This window comes from Caretta caretta, chromosome 11 (genome assembly GCF_965140235.1).
Source record: "Caretta caretta isolate rCarCar2 chromosome 11, rCarCar1.hap1, whole genome shotgun sequence".
Classification (NCBI taxonomy): domain Eukaryota; kingdom Metazoa; phylum Chordata; order Testudines; family Cheloniidae; genus Caretta; species Caretta caretta.
In genome coordinates this window covers 31,642,839-31,670,787 of record NC_134216.1, presented here as the reverse complement: position 1 = coordinate 31,670,787, position 27,949 = coordinate 31,642,839, and the positions used below count along the sequence as shown (strand labels likewise).

The 27,949-nt window shown below is 42.2% G+C and overlaps 1 protein-coding gene across 5 annotated transcripts in view; it reads left to right on the top strand.

Moving 5' to 3' along the window:
• ACVR1 (activin A receptor type 1) overlaps nt 1–27,949 on the top strand; it is a 138,878-nt gene that overhangs the window by 34,270 nt on the left and 76,659 nt on the right. For 2 of the 5 annotated variants that reach the window (XM_075117854.1, XM_075117850.1), the window contains exons 1-2: nt 22,259–22,293; nt 25,892–25,962. In XM_075117854.1, coding sequence (XP_074973955.1) covers nt 22,274–22,293; nt 25,892–25,962 — 91 coding nt within the window. In that variant the 5' untranslated portion in view covers nt 22,259–22,273. Of the gene's footprint in view, nt 1–22,258; nt 22,294–23,672; nt 23,828–25,590; nt 25,615–25,891; nt 25,963–27,949 lie in introns of those variants that run through there. The other 3 variants (XM_075117852.1, XM_075117853.1, XM_075117851.1) reach the window with 3 other exon arrangements.

Sequence of the window (27,949 nt, the reverse complement as noted above, 5' to 3'; positions counted from 1 at the left end):
CTAGGATGGGCTTTGCTAAGCTTATGTCTATGAGAGGCTTTCCCTGCCCCATGGGCTGTGGTTGAGATCATAGAATATCTGGGTTGGAAGGGACCTCAAGAGGTCATCTAGTCCAACCCCCTGCTCAAAGCAGGACCAGTCCCCCAACTAAATCATCCCAGCCAGGGCTTTGTCAAGCCTGACCTTGGGAAAAACTCTAAGGAAGGAGATTCTACCACCTCCCTAGGTAACCCATTCCAGTGTTTCACCACCCTCCTAGTGAAAAAGTTTTTCCTAGCATCCAGCCTAGACCTCCCCCACTGCAACTTGAGACCATTACTCCTGTTCTGTCATCTGCTACCACTGGGAACAGTCTAGATCCATGCTCTTTGGAATCCTCTTTCAGGTAGTTGAAAACAGCTATCAAATCCCCCCTCATTCTTCTCTTCTGCAGACTAAACAATCCCAGTTCCCTGAGCCTCTCCTCATAAGTCATGTGCTTCAGCCCCTAATCATTTTTGTTGCCCTCTGTTGGACTCTTTCCAGTTTTTCCACATCCTTGTAGTGCGAGGCCCAAAACTGGACACAGTACTCCAGATGAGGCCTCACCAATGTCGAATAGAGGGGAACGATCATGTCCCTCGATCTGCTGGCAATGCACCTACTTATACAGCCCAAAATGCCGTTTGCCTTCTTGGCAACAAGGGCACACGGTCGACTCATATCCAGCTTCTCGTCCACTGTAACCCCTAGGTCCTTTTCTGCAGAACTGCTGCCTAGCCATTCGGTCCCTAGTCTGTAGCAGTGCATGAGATTCTTCCATCCTAAGTGCATGACTCTGCATTTGTCTTTGTTGAACCTCATCAGATTTCTTTTGGCCCAATCCTCTAATTTGTCTAGGTCCCTCTGTATCCTATCCCTACCCTCCAGCGTATCTGCCTCTTCTCCCAGTTTAGTGTCATTTGCAAACTTGCTGAGGGTGCAGTCCACGCCATTCTCCAGACTATTAATGAAAATATTGAGCAAAACTGGCCCCAAGACTGACCCTTGGGGCACTCCGCTTGATACCGGCTGCTAGCTAGACATGGAGCCATTGATCATTACCCTTTGAGCCCGACAATCTAGTCAGCTTTCTATCCACCTTATAGTCCATTCATCCAGCCCATACTACTTTAACTTGCTGGCAAGAATACTGTGGGAGAATTCCTTGTGCTAAAGTCAAGGAATAACACATTCACTGCTTTCCCCTCATCCCCAGAGCCAGTTACCTTGTCATAGGAGGCAATCAGGTTAGTCAGGCATGACTTGCCCTTGGTGAATCCATGCTGACTGTTCCTGATCACTTTCCTCTCCTCTAAGTGCTTCAGAATGGATTCCTTGAGGACCTGCTCCATGATTTTTCCAGGGACTGAAGTGAGGCTGACTGGCCTGTAGTTCCCAGGATCCTCCTCCTTCCCTTTTTTAAAGATGGGCACTACATTAGCCTTTTTCTAGTCTTCCGGGACCTCCCCTGATCGCCATGAGTTTTCAAAGATCATGGCCAATAGCTCTGCAATCACATCTGCCAACTTGTTTAGCACGCTCGGATGCAGTGCATCCGGTCCCATGGGCTTGTGCTCGTCCAGCTTTTCTGAATAGTCCTGAGCCACTTCTTTCTCTACAGAGGGCTGGTCGTCCTCTCCCCATGCTGTGCTGCCCAGTGCAGCAGTCTGGGAGCTGACCTTATTCAATGCTTTTTTTGCCTCTGTCTTCATGAACATGTTAGCTTTTTCCACATCCTCTGTCACTAGGTTGCCTCCCTCATTCAGTAAGGGGCCCGCACTTTCCGTGACTTTCTTCTTGTTGCTAACATACCTGAAGAAACTCTTCTTGTTACTCTTAACATCTCTTGCTCGCTGCAACTCCAGGTGTGATTTGGCCTTCCTGATTTCACTCCTGCATGCATGAGCAATAGTTTTATACTCCTCCCTGGTCATTTGTCCAATCTTCCACTACTTGTAAGCTTCTTTTTTGTATTTAAGATCAGCAAGGATTTCACTGTTAAGCCAAGCTGGTTGCCTGCCATATTTACTGTTCTTTCTACACATTGGGATGGTTTGTTTCAGTAACCTCAATAAGGATTCTTTAAAATACAGCCAGTGATCTTTACGGAGGAATTCATCTCCAGCCCTGCACATGCTGGTGTAGCCCCATTTTGAGGGAGTAGGGTACTCCTTTGAGGGAATTACAGACTAAAAGGCTGACAGTCCTGACACAGCTGGGGCAAAGTGGAGGGTATAGAAGGAGCTGGGAAAGAGTTCCCTTATTTTATCACCTGTTTATCATGTGCGCTGCATTACATTCTTTCCCTCTATTGCCTGGAGGTGGCAGTGGGACCACGATGCCCCTGTTGCTGATGTTTCAGTTCCCCCCCAAGTATTTTTTGCCCCTTCTAGCCTGTTTAGCTGCAGTTCCTCTCTGAGAATTAACTTAGGTGTCTCAGTTCATTTTCTACATTGCAGCTTCCTGGACCTTTACGCTGACTCAGCTCTCCTCCAGCTGAGGTTTTTCCTGCCTAGCTTGCACCTCCATAGACCAGTGTAGTTTCTTGTCTGCTACTGAGTCAGAATAAGACTTGGGCTCTTGTGGAGATGGGTTACCTGTCTTGCCAATGACTGAGAGATCTAGGTCATGTCCGTCTGTCCCCCAACACACACAGTAAGTGCAAGAAGAAACTGGAGTGTCAAACTCATTCTGCCAGAGGACTGGATTAATCTTCTAAGTGTAGTGGGGTGAAGCGTACGTTTAGGGCTACATACATATTCTTAGTGAAACTTCCTCTGATCTCATTAGACTTGCACAAAGACCATTGCTAGAGTATGGCCTTTTATATAATACTGTAACTTTATAATTTTTATATGTCTTATTTGTTAGTACCTTTATAGTGGCATTCAGTATCACGGATTGGGAAAGTAAGCTTACCTTTCAGCTTTTTCTCCCTTTTTTCTCTTATCTTCCACAATCTGTTTCTTTTCTCTGTCCTTTCTGTATCACTGTAGGCTTCTCCCCATTCCTTATCTCTGTGCTGATCATTTTAGTGGATGAATTAATGCTGAAAGCATAATCAGGCTTTAGTTACTTTACTGAGGGAGTTTTGATAGGAGATACGAGTTCAGAACCCCTCAAACTATTGCTGTCTTCCTGAGTCTGCAGACAGACAAACACTGCATTGGTTTACACCTGGTTTGGAAGGCTTTCTTCACAACTGTCACTGCTAGAAACTTAATACTTAAAGTGAAAGTGTATATTCTGGTAAGGTGGGTCACATAAATATATCACAAAAAGAAAAGGAGGACTTGTGGCACCGCAGAGACTAACCAATTTATTTGAGCATAAGCTTTCGTGAGCGACAGCTCACTTCATTGGATGCATCCGATGAAGTGAGCTGTCGCTCACGAAAGCTTATGCTCAAATAAATTGGTTAGTCTCTGAGGTGCCACAAGTCCTCCTTTTCTTTTTGCGAATACAGACTAACACGGCTGTTACTCTGAAACCTATAAATATATCACGTTAGCCTGGTGTTTGACTCCCTCTACTAGAAAAGACAATTTTCACAGGTGAAGAATGATGTATTCTTCTGTTTTGGAAGAATCCCCTCTTGTAAATTACAATGTTTGTTTGGTCACTTCACCCACTTCTTTACTTTTCCATAGAATCTTATGGTTTTCAGTCAGTCTTTTAAGGCTGTTTTGGAAAGAAACTACTTACAGGATTTAAAGAAGATTCTGATGGGTTTATGGGTCTTACCTTACCGTAAAGATCAATAGCTAAGCTACTGCTTTAGAATATCCATGATCTATGAATTATTTGTCATCTTAAAACTGAGTGACCTTAAAATATTCTAGAAATGATAAGTAGTCTTTGTTTCTAAACATAAAAGTAGATACGATTTAAGCTGTGTGTGGTGTAGTGTTTTTTTTTTTCCTTTTTCTTTTCTTTTTCTTTGCTATTTAGCTGCATCCAGGGCCAAGCAAACTTTGCAAAATCTCATTGGGGGAAGGAAGTATGTGGCATGGCGGAGTGGGGGGACGAGTTCCCTTGAAGTATTCTTGGATATGCTGTAGTTCAGCAAATCTACGAAGGTGTTTATTGTGTTACAAGATGGTGGTCCCTAGTCCTATTGTACCATAGTTTGACCTTGCCTGTACCTAAGATCCTACAAGTTTGGTGACCAGGTTTGTTCCTGGCCAAACAGGCAAAACCAAATGTAGTCAAGGCTCTGTCTGTGGTATTGTAATACAGTCTTCTGAGAACTAAACTTGCTTGTGTAGCTGGATCCTTCTCCTTTGCCTGGATAACTAATTGCATTCAGCTGTTTGCCTTTCAAGAGGGTAGTTAAGGAAAGAATTTAATGAAAACTCCTTAAATGACACACACATCCTAATGTTTGTGTGTAGACCAGCAGGAGAGCGAGAGAGAGGATTTTTAATCAGATTGTTTTTTTAAAAAAAAAAAAAGTCTTTTAAACCAACATCTACTAAATTTCTATGACTGGCTGCTCTTTTGGAGGAAAGGGGGAAAGTTTAATCTGTTGACCTTCCCCACCCCCTGGCCTCCAAACTCTTCCTACCTCAGAGCAACACCCCCCCTCCCCCCCCCCCCCCCCCGCAAAACCACAGCCTTTCTAGCCTTAACCATCATAAAGAAGCTAAGAAGGGTGATCAGCCCAATTTAAAAACTGCCTTCAAGTTGCCTTCTTGAAAAACACACAAATATGTGGCTTGTTCCCTCACATTTGTAGAGGGCCAACTGTCCAGGGATATTGTTGATGACTTGAAGCTGTGATCTTCCTTTTCTGCTTTCATCCTAACTAACTTGTGTGGAGTCCCTTTGGACATCTTACTCTCCTGCCCTGCTCATATTTGTTTGGTGAATATATTTTAATGAACAGCTGTGCATGTGTTGAGTCACATTGCAATTATCTGATTCTGCCATAGCAGTGAGATGGGCAAAAACATGTTTCAATCTGAGTTGCTGGAAAATTCCATTAATCGCATTCTAGTTAGGAGGCTTGGGATGAGGGGAACAAAGCAAAGTGTGTTTGTATATTAAGTATTTATTATAGTTCTCTTTCCTCCCCCACCTCTTGATTTAGTGGGTAATGTGATTTGCTGTTAACATTATAGACCCTGGGAAAATAATTACAGAGGTTCAGCTTTACCCTGGCAGGTAAAATGGTGCTGGGATTATTGATGTGCAAATGAAGTTAGTTACTTGTGGTAGAGCATTTAAATAGATAAGGGGTCACTGAAAAAGTTCTGTCTATAATGACAGTGCTTGCAATAGCATTCCATGAATTCATTTACTAGGTATTCAGTTTGAAATGCTCCAACCTGATAATATCACAGGCTGAAAATAAGAAACATTTGCACCTTCTAAGTTCCATGCATGTGTGAAAACACAGAACTAACCACTAGTGAGACTGTATTTAATTAGTACATTTAGCAGTCTGTAGAATCTAGACTAGCTTGCTCTTCTCTTTCTCTCACCGCCCCCTCCCCCACTTGGTGATAGAGGCTCATTTTGAACTATGGGTCTCTAAATAGTATTTAATTATTAGTCAGATTTTGGGGGCATAGAACTACTCTCCTACACTTTTGATAGATGAGCAACTCCCCCCTGCTTTTGCTTAGACTAGGATAAAAGGTGTATCTTTAAAATGTATTAGCCATGACATTTTTAACTAACACATTTCAAAAGAAAAGGAGGACTTGTGGCATCTTGGAGACTAACCAATTTATTTGAGCATAAGCTTTCGTGAGCTACAGCTCACTTCATAGGACGCATACTGTGGAAAATACAGAAGATGTTTGTTTTTATACACACAAACCATGAAAAAATGGGTGATTATCACTACAAAAGGTTTTCTCTGCCCCCCCACCCCACTCTCCTGCTGGTAATGCATCCGATGAAGTGAGCTGTAGCTCACAAAAGCTTATGCTCAAATAAATTGGTTAGTCTCTAAGGTGCCACAAGTACTCCTTTTCTTTTTGCGAATACAGACTAACACGGCTGTTACTCTGAAACCTGACATTTCAAAAGGTGATTCTGTGAAGAGGTGGTGAATCAATGTTAAAATCCAACTTTCCCTGTCCATGCAAAAATTTTCAAGTTTTAGTTAAAATGTTGAATGAATGTTTTAAAAATACATCTTTCCCGAGTAAAAAGAAAAGGAGGATATGTGGTACCTTCGAGACTAACAAATTTATTTGAGCATAAGCTTTCGTGAGCTACAGCTCACTTCACCTGAATGCATCCAATGAAGTGAGCTGTAGCTCACAAAAGCTTATGCTCAAATAAATTTGTTAGTCTCGAAGGTACCACAAGTCCTCCTTTTCTTTTTGCGGATACAGACTAACACGGGTGCTACTCTGAAATCTTTCCCTAGTGTTCGCAAAAACAAAAGGAGTACTTGTGGCACCTTAGAGACTAACTAATTTATTTGAGCATAAGCTTTCTTGAGCTACAGCTCACTTCATTGGATGCATACTGTGGAAACTACAGAAGACATTATATACACAGAGACCATGAAACAATACTTCCTCTCACCCCTCTCTCCTGCTGGTAATAGCTTATCTAAAGTGATCACTCTCCTTACAATGTGTATGATAATCAAGGTGGGCCATTTCCAGCATAAATCCAAGTTTAACCAGAACGTCTGAGGGGGGGCGGGAGGGTAGGAAAAAACAAGGGGAAATAGGCTACCTTGCATAATGACTTAGCCACTCCCAGTCTCTATTTAAGCCTAAATTAATAGTATCCAATTTGCAAATGAATTCCAATCCAGCAGTTTCTTGCTGGAGTCTGGATTTGAAGTTTTTTTGTTGTAAGATAGCGACCTTCATGTCTGTAATTGCGTGACCAGAGAGATTGAAGTGTTCTCCGACTGGTTTATGAATGTTATAATTCTTGACATCTGATTTGTGTCCATTTATTCTTTTACGTAGAGACTGTCCTGTTTGACCAATGTACATGGCAGAGGGGCATTGCTGGCACATGATGGCATATATCACATTGGTGGATGTGCAGGTGAACGAGCCTCTGATAGTGTGGCTGATGTGATTAGGCCCTGTGATGGTGTCCCCTGAATAGATATGTGGGCACAGTTGTCAACGGGCTTTGTTGCAAGGATAGGTTCCTGGGTTAGTGGTTCTGTTGTGTGGTATGTGGTTGCTGGTGAGTATTTGCTTCAGGTTGGGGGGCTGTCTGTAAGCAAGGACTGGCCTGTCTCCCAAGATTTGTGAGAGTGTTGGGTCATCCTTCAGGATAGGTTGTAGATCCTTAATAATGCGTTGGAGGGGTTTTAGTTGGGGGCTGAAGGTGACGGCTAGTGGCGTTCTGTTGTTTTCTTTGTTAGGCCTGTCCTGTAGTAGGTGACTTCTGGGAACTCTTCTGGCTCTGTCAATCTGTTTCTTCACTTCTGCAGGTGGATGTTGTAGTTGTAAGAAGGCTTGATAGAGATCTTGTAGGTGTTTGTCTCTGTCTGAGGGGTTGGAGCAAATGCGGTTGTATCGCAGAGCTTGGCTGTAGACGATGGATCGTGTGGTGTGGTCAGGGTGAAAGCTGGAGGCATGTAGGTGGGAATAGCAGTCAGTAGGTTTCCGGTATCGGGTGGTGTTTGTGACCATTGTTTCTTAGCACTGTAGTGTCCAGGAAGTGGATCTCTTGTGTGGACTGGACCAGGCTGAGGTTGATGGTGGGATGGAAATTGTTGAAATCATGGTGGAATTCCTCAAGAGCTTCTTTTCCATGGGTCCAGATGATGATGTCATCAATATAGCGCAAGTATAGCGTTAGGGGATGAGAGCTGAGGAAGCGTTGTTCTAAGTCAGCCATAAAAATGTTGGCATACTGTGGGGCCATGCGGGTACCCATAGCAGTGCCGCTGATCTGAAGGTATACATTGTCCCCAAATGTGAAATAGTTATGGGTGAGGACAAAGTCACAAAGTTCAGCCACCAGGTTTGCTGTGACATTATCGGGGATAGTGTTCCTGACGGCTTATAGTCCATCTTTGTGTGGAATGTTGGTGTAGAGGGCTTCTACATCCATAGTGGCCAGGATGGTGTTATCAGGAAGATCATCGATGGATTGTAGTTTCCTCAGGAAGTCAGTGGTGTCTCAAAGGTAGCTGGGAGTGCTGGTAGCGTAGGGCCTGAGGGGGGAGTCTACATAGCCAGACAATCCTGCTGTCAGGGTGCCAATGCCTGAGATGATGGGGCGCCCAGGATTTCCAGGTTTATGGATCTTGGGTAGTAGATAGAATATCCCAGGTCAGGGTTCCAGGGGTGTGTCTGTGCGGATTTGATCTTGTGCTTTTTCAGGAAGTTTCTTGAGCAAATGCTGTAGTTGCTTTTGGTAACTCTCAGTGGGATCAGAGGGTAATGGCTTGTAGAAAGTGGTGTTGGAGAGCTGCCGAGCAGCCTCTTGTTCATATTCCGATCTGTTCATGACGACAACAGCACCTCCTTTGTCAGCCTTTTTGATTATGATGTCAGAGTTGTTGCTGAGGCTGTGGATGGCATTGTGTTCTGCACGGCTGAGGTTATGGGGCAAGTGATGCTGCTTTTCCACAATTTCAGCCCGTGCACGTCGACGGAAGCACTCTATGTAGAAGTCCAGTCTGCTTTTCGACCTTCAGGAGGAGTCCACCTAGAATCCTTCTTTTTGTAATGTTGGTAGGGAGGCCTCTGTGGATTAGTATGTTGTTCAGAGGTATTTTGGAAATATTCCTTGAGTCGGAGACGTCGAAAATAGGATTCTAGGTCACCACAGAACTGTATCATGTTCGTGGGGGTGGAGGGGCAGAAGGAGAGGCCCCGAGATAGGACAGCTGCTTCTGCTGGGCTGAGAGTATAGTTGGATAGGTTAATGATATTGCTGGGTGGGTTGAGGGAACCATTGTTGTGGCCCCTTGTAGCATGTAGTAGTTTAGAAAGTTTAGTGTCCTTTTTCTTTTGTAGAGAAGCAAAGTATGCGTTGTAAATGGCTTGTCTAGTTTTAGTAAATTCCAGCCATGAGGAAGTTTGTGTGGAAGGTTGTTTTTTTTATGAGAGTATCCATTTTTGAGAGCTCATTCTTAATCTTTCCCTGTTTGCTGTAGAGGATGTTGATCAGGTGATTCTGCAGTTTCTCTGAGAGCATGTGGCACAAGCTGTCAGCATACTCTGTGTGGTATGTAGATTGTAATGGATTTTTTACCTTCAGTCCTTTTGGTACGATGTCCATCTGTTTGCATTTGGAAAGGAAGATGATGTCTGTCTGTATCTGTACAAGTTTTTTCATGCAGTTGATAGATTTCCACTCCATACGGCTAAATGCAGTGCCTTGCATAATGACATAGTGTGATAATACAATGTGGATACAGTGTGCATGATAATCAAGATGGGCCATCCCTAGTGTTGTCATATGTTGACATTGGTCCTCTATCTACATTATAACTTCTAATCAGGTCTTGAACGCAGTAGAATATGGGTTAAAATACAGATCCATCATGCAGCATAGGTGGGGCTATCCTCTGCTTTTATGGTGTACAAAAATCATCATACAGCCTTCAAGTTCTGTAGGGCTGGAAGCACAACACAAGTACACTTTTTAAAACATGGGCCCGTACTGTGCTGTATTATGTTCCCCCAGTATGGTGAAATTACAGTGCAGAGACAGGACCTTTGTCAGACTTTGCTTGCAACCATTATTCTAAACATCCTCTAAAATGGGTTCTCAAACTGGGGGTCGGGACCCCTCATGGGGTCATGAGGTTATTGCATGGGGAGTCATGAGATGTCAGCCTCTACCCCAAACCCCACTTTGCATCCAGCATTTATAATGGTGTTAAATATGTGTTTTTAATGTATAAGGGCGGGGGGGGGGTAGGGGGTCGCACTCAGGCTTGCTATTTGAACGGGATTACCAGTACAAAAGTTTAAGAACCACTGCTCTAAAACTAGCCCAAAACTCTTAATGGTATGTTTTGATTTGCAAGAACAAAATACTGTTTGATCTTTAATGGTCTTGTAAAGTTACAAGAACTAGTTTGTCAGGAAAATTCTTGCAATGTCTTTTCTGAAGCAAATCCATTTCAGGGAGGGCAGCTTCTTGGAAAGGGGAATGCAGAAGTACCTCATCATCTAGAAAATTCCTTCTTCTGTCTTTATTTATGGCTGCGAAGTATAAACACCATCTAGTTTAAGTGTTCAAGTAATTTGGTGGTCAGAATATCAGCATCTGCATATTCATCCTTAATGGTATTTAGCAGGCTTAATTTAAAAAAAAGAAATTCTACAAGCTAAAGAATGTTGTTCTGTCATCAAAACAGACACATTTTCATGTAAAGACTAATAAATATTCCACTTTTATATTCTGACAAGCCCTGTGTTCTTTTCTGTAGGGAAGCAAGTTAAGATTAGAGTTTCTCTTCCCTCGTCATCTGTCACTTTGTAGCACACACCTTTAATGTGACTTAAACACTTTTTTAATAACTAATTTTGAAAAGCCTACAGACTAACAGATTTATTTGGGCATAAGCTTTCGTGGGTAAAAAACCCCAGTTCTTCAGATGCATGAAGTCGCTCCATGCATCTGAAGAATTGGGGTTTTTTACCCACAAAAGCTTATGTCTAAATAAATCTGTTAGCCTTAAAGGTGCCACCGGACTCCTAGTTTTTGTGGATACATGGCTACCCCTCTGATACTTGTTTATCCCTGAATCTGGTTGAACAAATACTAAAGGTATTTAGAGCTAATATTACACAAGTAGAAAAGGAGTACTTGTGGCACCTTAGAGACTAACAAATTTATTTGAGCATAAGCTCTCATGAGCTACAGTTCACTTCATCAGATGCATTCAGTGGGGAGATTTATATACATAGAGAACATGAAACAATGGGTGTTACCATACACCCTGTAAGGAGAGTGATCAGGAAAGGTGAGCTCTTGCCAGCAGGAGAGCAGGGGGAGGGGGACCTTTTGTAGTGATAATCAAGGTGGACCATTTCCAGCAGTTGACAAGAACCTTTGAGGAACAGTAGGGGATGGAGGGGGGGAATAAACATGGGGAAATAGTTTTACTTTGTGTAATGACCCATCCACTCCCAGTCTCTATTCAAGCCTAAGTTAATTGTATCCAGTTTGCAAATTAATTCTAATTCAGCAGTCTCTCATGGGAGTCTGTTTTTGAAGTATTTTTTGTTGAAGAATTGCCACTTTTAGGTCTGTAATCGAGTGACCAAAGAGACTGAAGTGTTCTCCGTCTGGTTTTTGAATGTTATAATTCTTGATGTCTGATTTGTGTCGATTTATTCTTTTACGTAGAGACTGTCCAGTTTGGCCAATGTACATGGCAGAGGGGCATTGCTGGCACATGATGGCATATATCACATTGGTAGATGTGCAGGTGAACGAGCCCCTGATGGCATCGCTAATGTGATTAGGTCCTATGATGGTGTCACTTGAATAAATATGTTTACTAAGTTGGCATCAGGCTTTGTTGCAAGACTAGGTTTTTGGGTTAGTGTTTTTGTTGTGTGGTGTGTGGTTGCCGGTGAGTATTTGCTTCAGGTTAGGGGGCTGTCTGTAAGCGAGGACTGGTCTATCTCCCAAGATATGTGAGAGTGAGGGATCATTTTTCAGGATAGGCTGTAGATCTTTGATGTGCTGGAGAGGTTTTAGTTGGGGGCTGAAGGTGACAGCGTGTGGTGTTCTGTAATTCTCTTTGTTGAGCCTGTCCTGTAGTAGGTAACTTCTGGGTACTCTTCTGGCTCTGTCAATCTGTTTCTTCACTTCAGCAGGTGGGTATTGTAGTTGTAAGAACACTTGATAGAGATCTTGCTGGGGTTTGTCTTCTGTCTGAGGGGTTGGAGCAAATGCGGTTGTATCTTAGAGCTTGGCTGTACACAATGGATCGTGTGGTGTGGTCTGGATGAAAGCTAGAGGCATGTAGGTAATATAGCAGTCCATAGGTTTCTGGTGTAGGGTGATGTTTATGTGACCATCCCTTATTAGCACCATAGTGTCCAGGAAGTGGATCTGTTGTGTGGACTGGTCCAGGCTGAGGTTGATGGTGGGATGGAAATTGTTGAAATCATGGTGGAATTCCTCAAGGGTTTCTTCTCCATGGGTCCAGATGATGAAGATGTCATCAATATAGCGCAAGTATAGCGTTAGGGGATGAGAACTGAGGAAGCGTTGTTCTAAGTCAGCCATAAAAATGTTGGCATACTGTGGGGCCATGCGGGTACCCATAGCAGTGCTGCTGATTTGAAGGTATAGATTGTTCCCAAATGTGAAATAGTTATGGGTGAGGACAAAGTCACAAAGTTCAGCCACCAGGTTTGCCATGACATTATCGGGGATAGTGTTCCTGATGGCTTGTAGTCCATCTTTGTGTGGAATGTTGGTGTAGAGGGCGTCTACATCCATAGTGGCCAGGATGGTGTTTTCAGGAAGATCACTGATGGATTGTAGTTTCCTCGGGAAGTCAGTGGTGTCTCGAAGATAGCTGGGAGTGCTGGTAGCGTCGGACTTGAGGAGAGAGCCTATGTAGCCAGACAGTTCTGCTGTCAGGGTGCCAATACCTGAGATGATGGGACGTCCAGGATTTCCAGTTTTATGGATCTTGGGTAACAGAATATCCCAGGTCAGGGTTCCGGGGGTGTGTCTGTGCGGATTTGTTCTTGTGCTTTTTCAAGGAGTTTCTTGAGCAAATGCTGTAGTTGCTTTTGGTAACCCTCAGTGGGATCAGAGGGTAATGGCTTGTAGAAAGTGGTGTTGGAGAACTGCCGAGCAGCCTCTTGCTCATATTCCGACCTATTTATGACGACGAGAGCACCTCCTTTGTCAGCCTTTTTGATTATGATGTCAGAGTTGTTTCTGAGGCTGTGGGTGGCATTGTGTTCTGCACGGCTGAGGTTATAGGGCAAGTGATGCTGCTTTTCCACAATTTCAGCCCGTGCACGTCGACGGAAGCACTCTATGTAGAAGTCCAGTCTGTTGTTTCGACCGTCGGGAGGAGTCCACCCAGAATCCTTCTTTTTGTACACAAGTATAAACCTCATTAAAAGTATTTGCTACACACACAAGGTCACTTCCCAAAGTTAAAATCTTTACTATTTGCCTCTTAAAATAATGTCTGTCTGTCTGTCTCTTTCCACACAACTCCTTGGTTGTCATAACAATCTGACTTGTGATTGGCTTTTGTTTACAGTTGTGCCACTAACAATGGTCAAGCTAAGCTTTCTCTTAAAATAAGTAAGCCCTCCTTTCCCTGAAGCTCTGTGCTGCGATCTTAAGCAGCAGGGCCAGGATATTGCAGACACTTGTGATTGGATCAGAAGCATTATAGTAGGTGAGTTCAATATCTGGCATATTTGCAGGATTGGGCCCTATGTTTTCCTCTTCTGTAACAGAATCTTCATTCTAAACTGGTTCTGGTGTTAATTAAAATGCCTCTGATTATGGAGGTGTATTGATATGAGCAATGGTTTGGCGTGGCTTCAGCAGAATTCAGGATTACCCAAACCAGTTTAAAAATATACTGTTGAGATTATTTTTAAAAAGGGGAAAAGTATTCAAGAAGGAGCTCTGTCTTGCAGTAGCAGCATATCTCCAGCATGCCTGTTGGCTTCAGCAAGCAGGCTGCAATCCTCCCCTTCCCTAGGAGCATAAAAGTGTAACCCAGTAACATTTTGAATATTAAATAAGGATATTTACATTAATGAGCTGCTGAAATATGTGGGAAGCAGCAATAATGTGTGTACTTATTGTTAAATGTCTTGCTTAATTGATGTTTAGTTTGTGTGCCTGGGGTAAATTGATAAGATGCACAAAGCCAGTGCATACTCAAGTTGTTGAGCCTAACTTTCTCATGCAATTACTTGTGAATGTTTGTTATTTGTCAATACAAATGATAGATCAGTATCTATGTGGCTGTTTTGCATACATAGAATTGTGCACAGTTTTTAAATGTTCAGGGGTGATGTCACCAGTGAACCAGATTTCAGAGTAACAGCCGTGTTAGTCTGTATTCGCAAAAAGAAAAGGAGTACTTGTGGCACCTTAGAGACTAACCAATTTATTTGAGCATGAGCTTTCGTGAGCTACACTAAGGGTATGTCTTCGCTGCCCATGTTACAGTGCTTTATCAGAGAGCTCTCCCAGCGATTAAAAAAAAACCACCCCGAATGAGCGCTCCTGGCGATAGTGCTGTCGATGAGCTAGTCTACACTGGCAATGCTAAAGCGCTTTAATATGCTCTAAAACCCACCTCATTGAGAGGCATAGCTCCCAGCGCTGTTGCATTGTCTACACTGGCACTTTACAGTGCTGAAACTTGCTGCGTTCGGGGGGTGGTTTTTCACACCCCGAGCGAGAAAGTTGCAGCGCTGTAAATTGCCAGTGTAGACAAGCCCTGTACTGGCGCTTTTCAGCACTAAAACTTCTGTTGGGGGCGGGGGGGGGAATGTTTTCACACCACTGAACGATGTTTTAGCGCTAAAAGTGGCTGTGTAGACACAGCCTTAGTTATTGAATGAGCATTTTTAAGAAACATTATTTTGTGTGAAAGGAAGAAGGCTCTTCAGCCTCTTCCTCTTTCATCATAGTGCTGTATTAGGCCTTGAGGTCAGTAAAAATGCAGTGAACTTGGCTACTGTTTGAGTGGAGTATGGCTTTGGCTTCTGTGAAAGGCAGTAAACCATATATAGTAACATACAGAGAGGCTTAAAAGGCACAAGTAGAGTGTAATGTGTCTTGACTCTTTGAAAGGGCTTGAAGAAAATTCTTTGACAATTCCTCACCTACTATCCTGGGTGAAAAGTACCTGCACTGCCAAACCCCCCCCCCCCCCCCAACCTTTCTCCACAGGCTGTACCTATTTAACTTGCCACATCTTCACTGTTCTATAAACTGTGTAACTTACCCCACACCCAATATAAAATCCTGAAGCTGCACATACCAGTTAATGAATGGTAGGCTCCCTGAATAAATGAGTTTTTGGGCTTTCCCCTTTGTGGGGAGAGGTGGGAATTGGGCCCAAGCCTCTTACAAGACTCCTCCTGGGTCTGCTCTTCTCCTGGACACACTTGAGACTCCTCTTAAAGGAGCTTCACTGACATTATTCCCTGCCCACCTCTTCCCCCTTCATATGGAAAGCAATTAGTGCTGCCTGTTCAGCTTTGTTCCTTTGGAGCCTCCCTCACCTCAAAAAAGGAGGGGCGGGAGAGGAAAGAGCCAGGGGTTCTCTGCCTCCATTCAGTCCACTTACCCGGGCAGAATTTCTCCTGTGTGAGTAGGTTGTTCCAAGCCCTGTAGTTGATACTTACTTGTTCCCTCACATTATAATTTCTCTAATCAGTATGTGAGCTGTGAGTGACGACATAGACAATAAATGTATGCTAGCTTGATGCCAACAGGGAGACCAAATGAGATTTTATTCCTGTAATTGACTATTCTACTCTGGGTGGGTGGGTGAGTTTTTGTTCTTCTTCTTCTTCTTTTTTGTTTTAAAGCTAGAACAGCTATGGAAATCAAAGTTTTTCATAAGTCAGACTAACTTTTATTAAACTTGTTGGATTTGTTTAGTGGATGACATCTTGGTCCAGGAGTTAGTGCTCTTCTCTTTGGTGTCTCTGCTATTGACAGGCCGGACAGGAACCCAACACATCAAAACTTCGCAATGCCTACATTCTTGGTGCATCTCAGACTGAGGCTTCCTGTCTTTCAGACTGTTTCTGCTGGGCTGAGATGTTGGTACTCTACTGATGGGTGCTTATACGCATACACATGCATGTGCCAAATGCAGTGTGAGCGTGACTGACTTTCATGTCCTATCTTACTGATGTAGGTAAGGGGATGGGTATTTTCCCCCAGGTCAGAGAACCCACAAGTGCAATTCTTCTGACTCTGGCCTGGCCTGTTAAAAAGTTAGGTCGAGCCAGCTATGTTGCTCAGGGGGTATGAAAAATCCACACCCTGAGTCATGTAGTTCAGCTGACCTAACTGCCAGTGTAGACGGCACCAGAGAAATGGAAGAGACACTGCCTCTGCTTGGGGAGGTGAATCGCCTACGCTGATGGGAGAACCCCTTCCCTCCATGTAGGTAGTATCTGCACTCAGTCAGGCACTACAGCAGCTCAGCTGTAGCCTTTCAAGTGTAGCCTAGACAAGCCCTTTGAAGGCCTTGGTTTTGTGTATTGTTTGGGGGAATATGTGTGTAAGGTCACATGATCCTCAAACCCATCTGTAATTATTCCCCTATAACGGCAGGGTGAGGACAAAGCTTATGTAAATACTGGTTTTAATTGCTGATGAGCTCAGCTGATGTGCACCTATCATGGAAGGTAGAATTACAAATCAATACTCTCTTTAAAAAAAAAAAAAATCTTAGGTACATGCAAAATATGTGCAGCCCTTGGGGTCTTTGTCAGCTGCCACAAGCGGTGTCAGTATTTCAGAATATCTGTGCTCCTGATCTCTTCAGAATGCTTTGAACTTGTTTAATGGGTGTGTTCATGTCTGTGCCATATTAAGATTGAAATATAGTTTCTAATTTCTTCATTAATTGGACCTGCCTTGCTTTCATTTGGACCATTCCATGGGGGTTCAGAATGTGTGTAAGTGATGTTCATGGCCCAGTTACAGAAACAGTGCAACACACTACTTCCAAGAAGTTGTGTTACTGTCAATGCCACCTTAGATTTTAAGAGTACCTGGTTCTCTCTTTACAGCTTCCTGATTGTAATCACCAGTGGAGCTGCAGGACTGAGGAATTCTGGGTCCTGCGTAGTCAGGCCATAAAGTGATATATTGAGAGGAGATCAGTGGAGTTTCCTACAAAGAATAGGATAATGGTTATGTATACTTTCGTGCAGTGAAAATATGAGAATCCTAAAATCTGTTTGCCATATTGGATTAGTACCCAGGCATTTAGATGGTTCAGAATGCTATCCCTTTTACAGTGCTTTATGAACACCAGTCTTAATTTTCTGAACTTGCTGTACACTTGCTCTTTCTGAATCTGTTCTCTGTCCCCAGTTTAGAACTAAAAGCTTACTTTCTATTAAGCCACTGGTCTGGAATTTGAGTTCCTTTTTGCAATGAGACTCTCACATACTGTCTTGGGATGCTAGTTAGCTTTTTAATATGCATAAAGTTTGCAATTTTAGTAAATATTTGAATTTGTAAGTTTGACTTTTTTAAAAAAAAAAAATCCTCTGTTTGTATTTAACTTTCCCAGTGTCCCATAGCAGCTTTAAATTTAGTTTGTTCATGAACAATCTGCTTCTTTGTACTTGACTTGGATGTGTATTTCCAGAAGTAATACTGTAACCCAGTGTGTTTTTACTACCCTCTAGTGGTGATAGTAGCTGTAGTAATTCTTAGTACAGAAAATGCCTGTTGAATGGCAGTAGCCAGATTCATTAAAAGAAAGTTGGGGAGGGGGAATACTGTCTGGGTATGGAATTGGAAATAAAGCTTGATGCGTTATTAGCTTCACACCAAAGTCTCTGTCAAAAATTAATGTGAAACCCCAGCAAACACAGGTGTATGATATGCCACTTGCTATTTTTATTTACTTTATTTTATTTTAATATTATTTATTATTTTATTTATTTACCTTTATTTTTAATCCATCTTTCACAGACTCTCTTGTTTTGCTTTTTGTTTTTTCCCTTGGCAATGAAAGACTTTGCTAGTTGGTTTTATTTTTGTTTCTCTTTAGTTTGTGTCTCATGTAGACAATACACAATCCTACATGCTTATAGTGCAATGCTTTACATCTGAATTGTCAGCCTTCCAAAGGAATGTTTTTACATCCAAACACTTTCCTTTGCATTTTACAAAAGTAAACCTTTCTCTTCCTGAAACTTTAACAAAAATGGAATTTGACCCCAAATTCAATACAAGAATGATCCTTTAATACAAATCACTAATTAAATGGGCAAAATTTCACCTGGGTGTCTCCAAATGTAGGTTTGACATGCATTTTGTTTTTAAAAACCTGATATTAATGGAACTTGTTCTTATTTATTTTTAATTCTAAACAGGTTTTAAAAACAAACATTACTGTGCTGTGTTGGCAACTAAAACTTTGAAGTATTGTGTTAATGAAGAACAGCCTGAAAGTGAAATTGATTAGAAACCTGTCTACCAAGCCTCTCCACTGTCCTTGCGTGCTTTAAAAGGAAGGACTTCACCGTGAGGCTTAGAAACTCCAGACATCCTCTCAAACCAATTGTTTACAAACAAGATTACTCCCCCACTGTCCCACACAAATATTCAAACCAAAATGTGTGAACTAACAAGATGTGGGCCACTTTTTGTTACATCCCATCACCTGTCTATTTAGGCCCTGGTCCTGCAAAATAGTTCTAGAGTTGTGGGCCATTGCATTTTTGGCAGAGTTCCATTAACTTCAGTATGATTGAATCCCTGGATAGAAGGGTTCATAGTTCAGATCTGGGGCTTGTATGGTAACCTTTTACAGATGGGATCTTGTTCCCCTGTGCAGCTTAGCACTTGCACACTTCTGGCACTATGTAAAGTGAGCACCTTCATTACCTGAAGCTGAGAGAGAAGGAACCACCTCTCCCCCCCGAACAAAAAGCGTTAAATGATGAAAAGCATATCCGATTTAAAATATGAAGTTTTAATTATCTTGGGTGTTTATGTAGGCAAGAACATTCCCATTTGACCTTCTCACAGTATAACTTTAGGAATGTGCCCATGTTTATATAGCACTTTGAAGTTCTAATAAAGCACTATGGAAGTCTTAATTAGCGTTATCAGTTTCTCTACAAGGATTTCATTGTACTATTGCAATCTTCTGTGATTTATACCTGAGTATTGTAGTGCTTCTTTTAGAATATTTGTTAGTCATTGTTTAAAAAAAACCAACAACACCAAAAAACCCCCCACAAAATATACAAGACATAGTTTTCACTATGTCCAAAGAGTTCTAGTTATGTGGGTTGTGGTGGTGGGTTTTTTAAAACACCATAAGAATGGCTATAGTGGGTCAGACCACTTGTCTATCTAGCTCCGTATCCAGTCTCTGACAGTTCAGATGCTACACAGAGAATGAACAGAACAGGGCAATTTTGAGTGATCTATCTGTTATCCAGATCCAGCCTCTGGCAGTCAAAGGTTTCGGGACACCAGGAACATGGGGTTGCATCCCTATTCATCTTCATTAATAGCCATTGATGAACCTAACCTCCATGAATTTATATAATTTTTCTTTTTTTGGGGGGGAGGGGGTACTTCTGGCGTTCACAATGTGCTCTGGCAGTGAGTTCTACAGGTTTGCTGTGGGTTTTGTGAAGAAGTACTTCCTTATGTTTGTTTTAAATTTGATGCCTGTTAATTTCTTTGGGTATCCTCTAGTTCTTGTGTTATGTGAAGGGGTAAATAACACTTCCTGATTCATTTCCTTGATACCATTCATGATTTTATAGACCTCTGTCATATCCCCCTTTAATCATTTATTTTCTAAGCTGTATAGCCCCAGCCTTTGTAATCTCTCCTCACATGGGAGAAGTTCTACCCCTTATTATTTTAGTTGCCATTTTTGGCATCTTTTCCAATTCTAATACCTTCTTTTAAGATGAGGCAACCAGAGCGGTACACAGTATTCAACTTGTGGGCATCCCATGGATTATGATATTTACTGTTGTCTTATGTATCCCTTTTCTAATTGTTCCTAATGTTAGCTTTTTTTTGACTCCCACTGCACAGTAAGCAGATGGTTTTAAGAGAACTATCTACGATGACTCCAAGATCTTTCCTGAGAGCTAATAGATAATTTCGATCCCCATCTTTTTGCATGTAAAGTTGGGATTATGTTTTCCAGTGTGTGTTACTTTGCATTTATCAACATTGAATTTAATCTCTTCTGTTTCCCAGTGACCCAGTTTAGTGAGGTCTTCACAGTCAGCTTTGGACTTAACTATCTTGAGTAATTGTATCCTCTGCAAATTTTACCACCTCATTGTTAAGGCTACGTTTTAGTCACGGGTATTTTTAGTAAAAGTCATGGACAGGTCACAGGCCGTAAAGAGAAATTCACGGGCCCGTGGCCTGTCCATGACTTTTACTAAAAATACCCACCCGGACTAAAACTTAGGTGGAGAGGGCCCACAGGTGATCGGTTCCGGAGGCACTGTGGGTGTTGGGGGATGTGGCCCGGGACCCACACTGGTGCTGCCGGGGGGGGGGGGGGGGGAGAAGAGGAGGGGAGGTTGGCAGGGCTGGCAGGGGTTTCCTACCCAGCTCCCCATCCGTGTAGCTTCTCAGTGGCAGGGGCCAGGGCAGGCTCTGTGCTGCTTCTGCCACAAGCGCCTGGGAACCACAGCCAATGGGAGCTGCGGGGGCGGGCAGCATGTGGAGTAGAGACCCCCCTCTGCCACCTATGAACTGCAGGGGGGCCATGCCAGTGGGAGCTGGGGAGCCCCCCCCGAGGTAAATGCCCCCAGTCCCCAAACTCCTGCCCCTAGCCCTGAGCCCCCTGCCACGCACCCAAACTGCTGCTGCTGGCACCAGTCGCTGCAAAAGTGACAGACTCGCAGCCTTACTCATTGTTCATCCCCCCCCCCCCCCCCCGATCATTGATGAATATATTGGACTACTACTGATCCTTGCAGGATCCTACTATTCACCTCTCTCCATTGTGAAAACTGGCCATTTATTCCTGCCCTTTATTTCCTATCTTTTTTTAACCAGCTACTGATCCATGAGGGGACCTTCCTTCTAATCCCATGATTTAAGGATACAATTTAGTCACGTGCGGCACCTCCAACCCCGCTGCAACCAGGGCTGTGTGCAGGATTTTGCCCCCTCCGCCCCCCAGCTTGTCAGTCTCCCCCACCGTGGGGCTCCAACTGTCATTCCTCCCCCCACTTCAGCCCTCCCCTCTGCTTATTTTTAATAAAAGTCACAGACAGGTCACGGGCTTCCATGCATTTTTGTTTGCCTGCAACCTGTCTGTGACTTTCACTAAAAATAACTGACACAATCTTATCGTTACCCATGATTGTTTAGTTTGCTTAAGAGCCTTTTATGAGGGACCTTGTCAAAGGCTTTCTGAAAGACCAAGCACGCTGTATCGGACTCGATCACCGTTCTCCATATGCTTGTTGACTTTTTCAAAGAATTCTAATAGATTGGTGAGGCATGCTTTCCCTTTGTAAAAGTCCTGTTGACTCTTCCACAATAGATCATATTTATCTGTGTCTGATCATTTTGTTCTTTACTATAGCTTCAACCAATTTGCCTGGTACTGAAGTTAAGCTTACTGGCCTGTAATTGCCAGAATCCCCTCTAGAGCCTTTTCTAAAAATCAGTGTTTCATTGGCCATTCTCCAGTCATCTGGTACAGAGGCCAATTTAAGATATAGGCTACGTACCCATGTTCTGAAATTTCATATTTGATTTTCTTTCAGAACTCTTGAGTGAACATTGTCTGGTCCTGGTGACTTATTACTGAATGGGTTCATGTCCAATCTATTTGACAAAAATCCAATAGATTATGGAAAAAACATGGGCTTGGAAATTTGTGTTTACTTAGTGCAGTGTGTCATCCTCTTCAGAAAAAGAGAGCATATATTAGGTAGAATATGGTAAGCATTTTCAGTGACCGTAACTCAGACGTGCTGGAATTGGTTTGTTTGCCTGGGTTTGTGGTAGGCTGATCACCTAGCAAATACCGAGACAATAGAGCACTGGCTTACATGTAATCCTGTTGGAGCAGTGGGAGTCAGCTTTGATGTTTGTTAATAAAAGGTGCAGTTTATTGGTCGTAACTGCATTTAAAAAAAAAAAAAAACCAAAAACCACAACTATGTCTGATTCCTGCAGGTGAGCAGTCAGGGCTGTTTTCCTTCAGTTCTCTACACTTTCTGACGCAGGAACAGTAGTTCCTTTGTTAGGTTTATCTCTGCAGCAGGAAATGTTTAATCTAAAACTTCGAGTGGCCAGGATGTCGCTGGAAAATCAAAGCTGAGAAGTCAGTCAGCTAGCTGGATATGGGATTGTGTGGCTGAGGTGCTTATCGGACAATAAGTCTCAAATGACAGATCATTTGAACGAAAAACAGCATTGAGCTGCTCTGAGGCTACGCATCTTGGACTGCTGCCACTTCTTTCCCCCTCTGCCTTACTCCTTGCTTTTCCAGCCTACACATCAGAAGATTGCTCATATACCAAAATGCAGAGGATTGTCTTTCTTTTATAACCAGTTATATCCTAATCACGGTCTGTTTTTGATGGATACGTTTCTGTTGAGGTAAGAGGTAATCTGTAGAACCTCCCTCATTGTTTTGATCATTGGCATCTGATTGTGGAGCAGATTTATAAATGAGTTTCTTTCTAAGTTTATTTTTAACTAGCTGAATTAACAGGCAACAGCAGATACTTCATTCTCTGAGCAAAATGGCAACCAGCAAGGGATCTTGACATCTCTTCCAAAGTTTTTGGCAGGCTTTCAACTATATAAATACAGTATGTTGGCTGGAGCTGGATAACCACATACCGTGCAAGAACAGATCTCTGGTTCTCTTGCTTACTGGAGTCTAATTTTATTATTTGGAATTTGTTTTTTGTTCTTACTGGAGCAAAGACAAATCTTTATAGAGAACAAACTTTTTTTGCCAAGGCTTTTGATGATTTTTTTTTTTTTTGGTAGCCGTGTTGATGGTTTGCTTCTCAAAGTCCTTTTCTCTCTCTCTCTCTCTCCCTCTCCATCTTTCAAAGGAAAATTAGAGTTGCATTAAGGGCTGAGGCTCACGCTCGAGCTCTCTGCCCTCTGCCTTATGATCATAGGCATAGTAGGAAATCCAGTTGTTGTGGAGTAACTCAGTTGTGAAGCACTGAGGGCCACAGTAGTAATTTGTCAGAAGCTCAAGGGCTGCACCTCGTCTGCACTAGGCATAGAATTTAATTGTCAGATATACACAGGTTTTTTTAGAATGCTATAAGTGTACACAGCACTTCACAGGGCATATAGGCAAAATATTATTTGAGGCTTTCAGGAGAAGGAATGCCATGGGAATTGTTGCAAAGAAGCAGAACCTAGGGTTCTTGGTGTCTGCTTTCCCCATGAGATAACTACATTATAAAATGAAGATTAGAATGCTGTGTGACTGACCTTTTTGTTCAGATTTATAATACAAAATGCCCATTTTTAAATAAGCGCGTCCAAAGAGGTTTGTATAAATAGGTGTCCTCAAACAGATCTCTGAATGTTGGTCAGTCAGCAAGCTTTTATTTTTTAAATTTTATTTCATTTAATTGGAAAGCAGTGAGACCTAGTGGATGGTGACCTGGGTTCTGTTCCTGGCTCTGACACTGGCCTACTGGGTCAACTTGAGCAAGTCACTTCACTTCTCAGTGTTTGTTTCCATGTGTAAAATGGCAAGATTGATACTTACCTCCTTTTTTGAAGTGCTTTGAGGTACATAGTTGAAAGTTGTTATATTACTTATGAGATCAACTGGTTCTTCTGACCTCCTTTTTTTGGGCTCATCTGAAAATGACTCTCTAAACAGCATGATGGCCTGGGGATGAAAAACTGATCAGATGAATTTTTCAAACCGGATCCATTCACCATTAGGGAAGAAACTGTCATTTATGTTTCCTGAACATTTATTGTCCCTCTGTTTGCAGCTAAACACTACTGAAGCATAAACAGTGAATGTGGACCAATATTGACTACCACTAAGTTCTTAACATCATCCAGGCCAACGCTTACCAAAGAGAGGAACAAACACGGGAAAAGTTCGGTTTCTCTTCAGTTTTTCAAGAAACTGCCCAACTATTAAGTGCGTGTTTTGAAGGGGTGCATGAGGGAGGGATAAAATAACTTGCTGTCTTCCAGTTGTCCCCTTTTCTTTTTGTATCTTATGTTTCTTCAGTATCTCTTTTGTTAGTCTGCAAAATGCCTTTCATGTTCTTATTTCTAATGTCTTAACCCACTCTTTCCTCAAGAATGTTCCCCTTTTCCTCATTTTGTTGATGATCTCCCATTTAACTTCCTCCTTCAGTGTTTGTTTTCTTTACTTTCTTCCTCTGTTTCCATGACTGTCTGACGGCCTTCGGGATGTGGGTCTGTGCATGTCCCATCTTCTAACGGAGGCTGAGTGTGAATTTGAGAGTTCACGCCCTTCAGATATAGGGTAACTCCCAACCCTGAACTAATAGTAGCCTCCAGGGTTTCTGGCTTAACCAACTCCATGTGGTGTAGCAGCATCACTAGAATCAATTTTTTTCTGTCTGTGCATTTGAACCTTTGGTCTCCTGAAAGAGGCATGTGTACTGTACCACCTTTGTCCAGGCGTGCAGAAATTTATCTGGGTGTGGTCATCAAGAGAAGACTTGCTTAAGACGTCAGTTCAGATGAGACCCAGTGATGGAATGGTAGGGGAAGAGTGTTCTAGTCACATCCATCAATCTGCACAAACTTTTTTATGTCAAAAGTCCCTTCCAGCTATTTCAAAAGGCTGAAATTTTTAAGATTTGTTGGCTGTCTTCTGAGTCAGCTTTCTGCCAGGTAAAGCTTCCCTGTACCATACCCTACTTTTATTTCTGCATTAAGTCACTAGCAGCCTGGCTTAAAAAAGGCATGTTTTTCATGAGAGAGAAGTGAAGGTACTGAGTCTTCCAAATTTGATCCACCCAAACAAAAACCATTTCCAAGAAACTGAATAGGGACTATAACACTCCTCTATTAGGATAGTGCTAATCATTCTCTCCCTTGAAGAGAATAACTTGTCTTTAAACAAGCTATTGCCTCCATTTTTTATTCGAAGTGTATGAAGTTTGTTAATGCCAGAGATTTAGCATTGGAAAGAAAGGAGACCATTTTGATGGAAAACACAAGTGATTGCTATGGAATAGGTGGTTTTCTCAGAAACCTGTTAATATATTTCTTTGCAGTGACAGTCTGATCTTATTTTCATGTGTGTGAGGAGGGAAACCACCAATTTGTGTGGAAAAACTAATGAAATACAGGCAATCTAATGAATTCACTTGTATCTAGAAACTATGCACATGCTGGAAATATCCCTTAGTTCTCTCACTAGATGCAATTGTTTTAATGTTTAGTAGCAGAGGAATAGTGTTGGGGTCACTGGAATGGAACCTTTCACAAATAATGCAGAATACAACTGGAAATTTAATTACTAAGAATAGTCGCACAACTATGGAGTGCCCTCTTCCCTTCTAGCAACTTTCTCTGTTTTAAAGAAAATCTAATATAGTGGAATTTGTCCACCAGTGTTCTATGTCTGTCTGCATTGGCAGGCAGTGCCCTTCTCCTGATACCTCTTCCACTTAAAAAGATTTGTAGTGTGTATTAAGTTCACAGTAACTTTTTTTCCTTTTAAATCTTTCTTGTTTGGTTTGAAAGCCCAGAAATTCAATTGTGTGCCAGACAAGATTTGCTTTCAAGAGTTTGAATCTGCTTAGCTAAAACAGTATTGGAACAGGCTTTATACCCCGTAGCCTGGTCCTTGAGTAGGTGTTGTACCTGCAGTACAATACAAAATGCTAATTCTGTGAATCCCCTTCTCCCTCCTCATGTAAGAATTGCTGTGGAATTTGGAGGAAAGTAAGTATATATGTGAGAGGGGTGGGGTGCATGTGTGTATGTGTGTGTGGTGTTTTTTGGTTCTAAAAAAAAAAAAAACCACAAACAACCAACCCAGACTTGCTGGCTGAGTTGTGTACATTGACCAATTTTATAAGTTTACAAACTGGGCTTTTGTTAATTTGAGTTGTGTAATGTTTGTTTTTCTTTGTTTGTTTTTTTTTTAAAGTCTGCTATAAGAAAACCCAACTGCTTAACTGTTGAAGTACACTTATTTTCCCTTTTGCTCTTTCTGCAGATCTACAATGATAGATGGAGTTATGATTCTTTCTCTGCTGCTACTGGCTTTTCCATCACCCAGTCTGGAAGGTAAGTAATGTGAATTACAGTGGATAGTGCAGCAGCTGTTAACTCCTGAAGAACCAGACTCAAATACAGCTTTAACTTTGAATCTGGTCCTAGTCTACTTTAGTGCAGTGTTCTAACCCTATACATTGACAGTTGACAAATTCTTCTTGCGAGTGATGTTTGCTTAATATTTCAGTTGGGCATTCATAGATAAGGAGATGTGTGAGGTCTTCTCTGCTGGAGGTGCCCGGTGCTCACTCAAATGAGGGTGGAAAAGCCTCAGTAGTTCAGATGAAGGTCTGTTAACCTCTGGACAAATGCTGCTCTTCTCCCTCTTACCTGAGTCGAGCACTGTTGCTCCTGTGTGTGTTTGATTACTAATGTCTTGACCCACTATTAGGTGTGCAAATTCTTCAGTTTTAACTGTACCAGTTGTTGTCCAAAGTAATTTAGAACAGTGCACCTGGAGATGCATGTACTTCACTCTTCTCTTTTTTTAATTAAAAAAGATTTTTATTTTGGAAACCTAAAAACATCTGAGAATCTCTATCCGTAACTTTCTCTGCACACCCTACTGACAGGTAGGGGTGGGTTTTGTGTAAATAATGCAGGGCAAGGTGAATGTAGTGTCCAATCCAAAGCAAAGAGGAGAGGGGGAAAAAGGTGGGTAAGTGGCTGTAAACGCTAAGCCTATCAATAATACAAGTAGTTTGTAGTTTTAACATGACTCTCTCCTTTTCTAATAAAAATCTACATTTCAAGCCTAAAATGTCTTGATGGTGTCACTTCAACAAAAGTATAATGAAGTCTTCTGCAAGGGAAGAGTTAAATCCGTAATGGGGCTCTCCCTTTTTTCTGGAAATTGCTGCTGTGCTGATCCTAAGTGTCATGTGACCACATGCATGGTGTGAGAGGCATAGCTGGCTTCTGGGGTGAATTTAGAGTTACGCATTTGGAAGATTGTATATCCTGATTGTTCATCACCCTATGTAAATTGAGCATTTACACATGCAAGCCACTTTGTTTTGTGTTCAACTGAAACGTTGAGGTAAACTTGTCCCATAAATTTTCAAAAAGAGTGTGTCTAGTAACTCTCTGTCTCTCTTGTAGTGGAGTTACAGGTGGTGTAGCATGTGCAGAAAATTAGTCCTGCATTTTTCTTTTCCCCACCACCCTTTCTCTTCCCCACCTCCCATGGCTGATTTTTGTTCTCTGTATGCTGGATGACTGTTGGGATGATATACTGCTTTATTTTTTTCCTGACTTAAACTAATAGTAAAAGTGGTCTTGCTTTTTTTCTTAAGTTCTGATGTAAACAAATATGGAAGAATGTTCAACAAAAAAGCTTAGTGGAACCCATGATGCATCTTGGTTTGTATCTGTATGCTCATGTAGATATCTGATCTTGCAGCGGCCAGGGATTCAATGTTCTCATGAGAATTAACCACTTTGTTTCTGAACACTTTGGGTGGGGTGGAGGTTATGGGGGGCTGGATGGGGGCGAGGCCACGCCTCACTGTTTGTGGAGGCATAGCCTCCCACAGCCTTCCCTACCTGGTCCTCCGTACAATTTCTGTACCCGATGTGGCTCTAGGGCCAAAAGGTTTGCCCATCCCGATCTAGCCCATATCCTGTCTTCCAGCAGTGGCCAATGCCAGATGCATCAGAGGGAATTAACAGGGAATGGTCCAACCCCTTGTTGTTCAGTTCCAGCCAGGGCGGATTTGATTTAAATCACTAGTCAGGAAGACTTGATTTAATCATGGATTTCTACAAAAAGTGCATTCTTGTTGGTTGTTATAACCTTTAATACATATTCTTCACAACTCAGAGACAGATGCGTAGGTTTTCATTTTTAGAAGGTACACACTATACATTTTTAAAGTGATTTATTTTGAAAACTTTTCAGATTAGTTTTACAGTTATATCAGAAAATGATTGTTTGGTTATTGCATTTACCAAAAGTAATTGAAGCAGATAGTTCACTTCCAATGTCTTCATAAATATC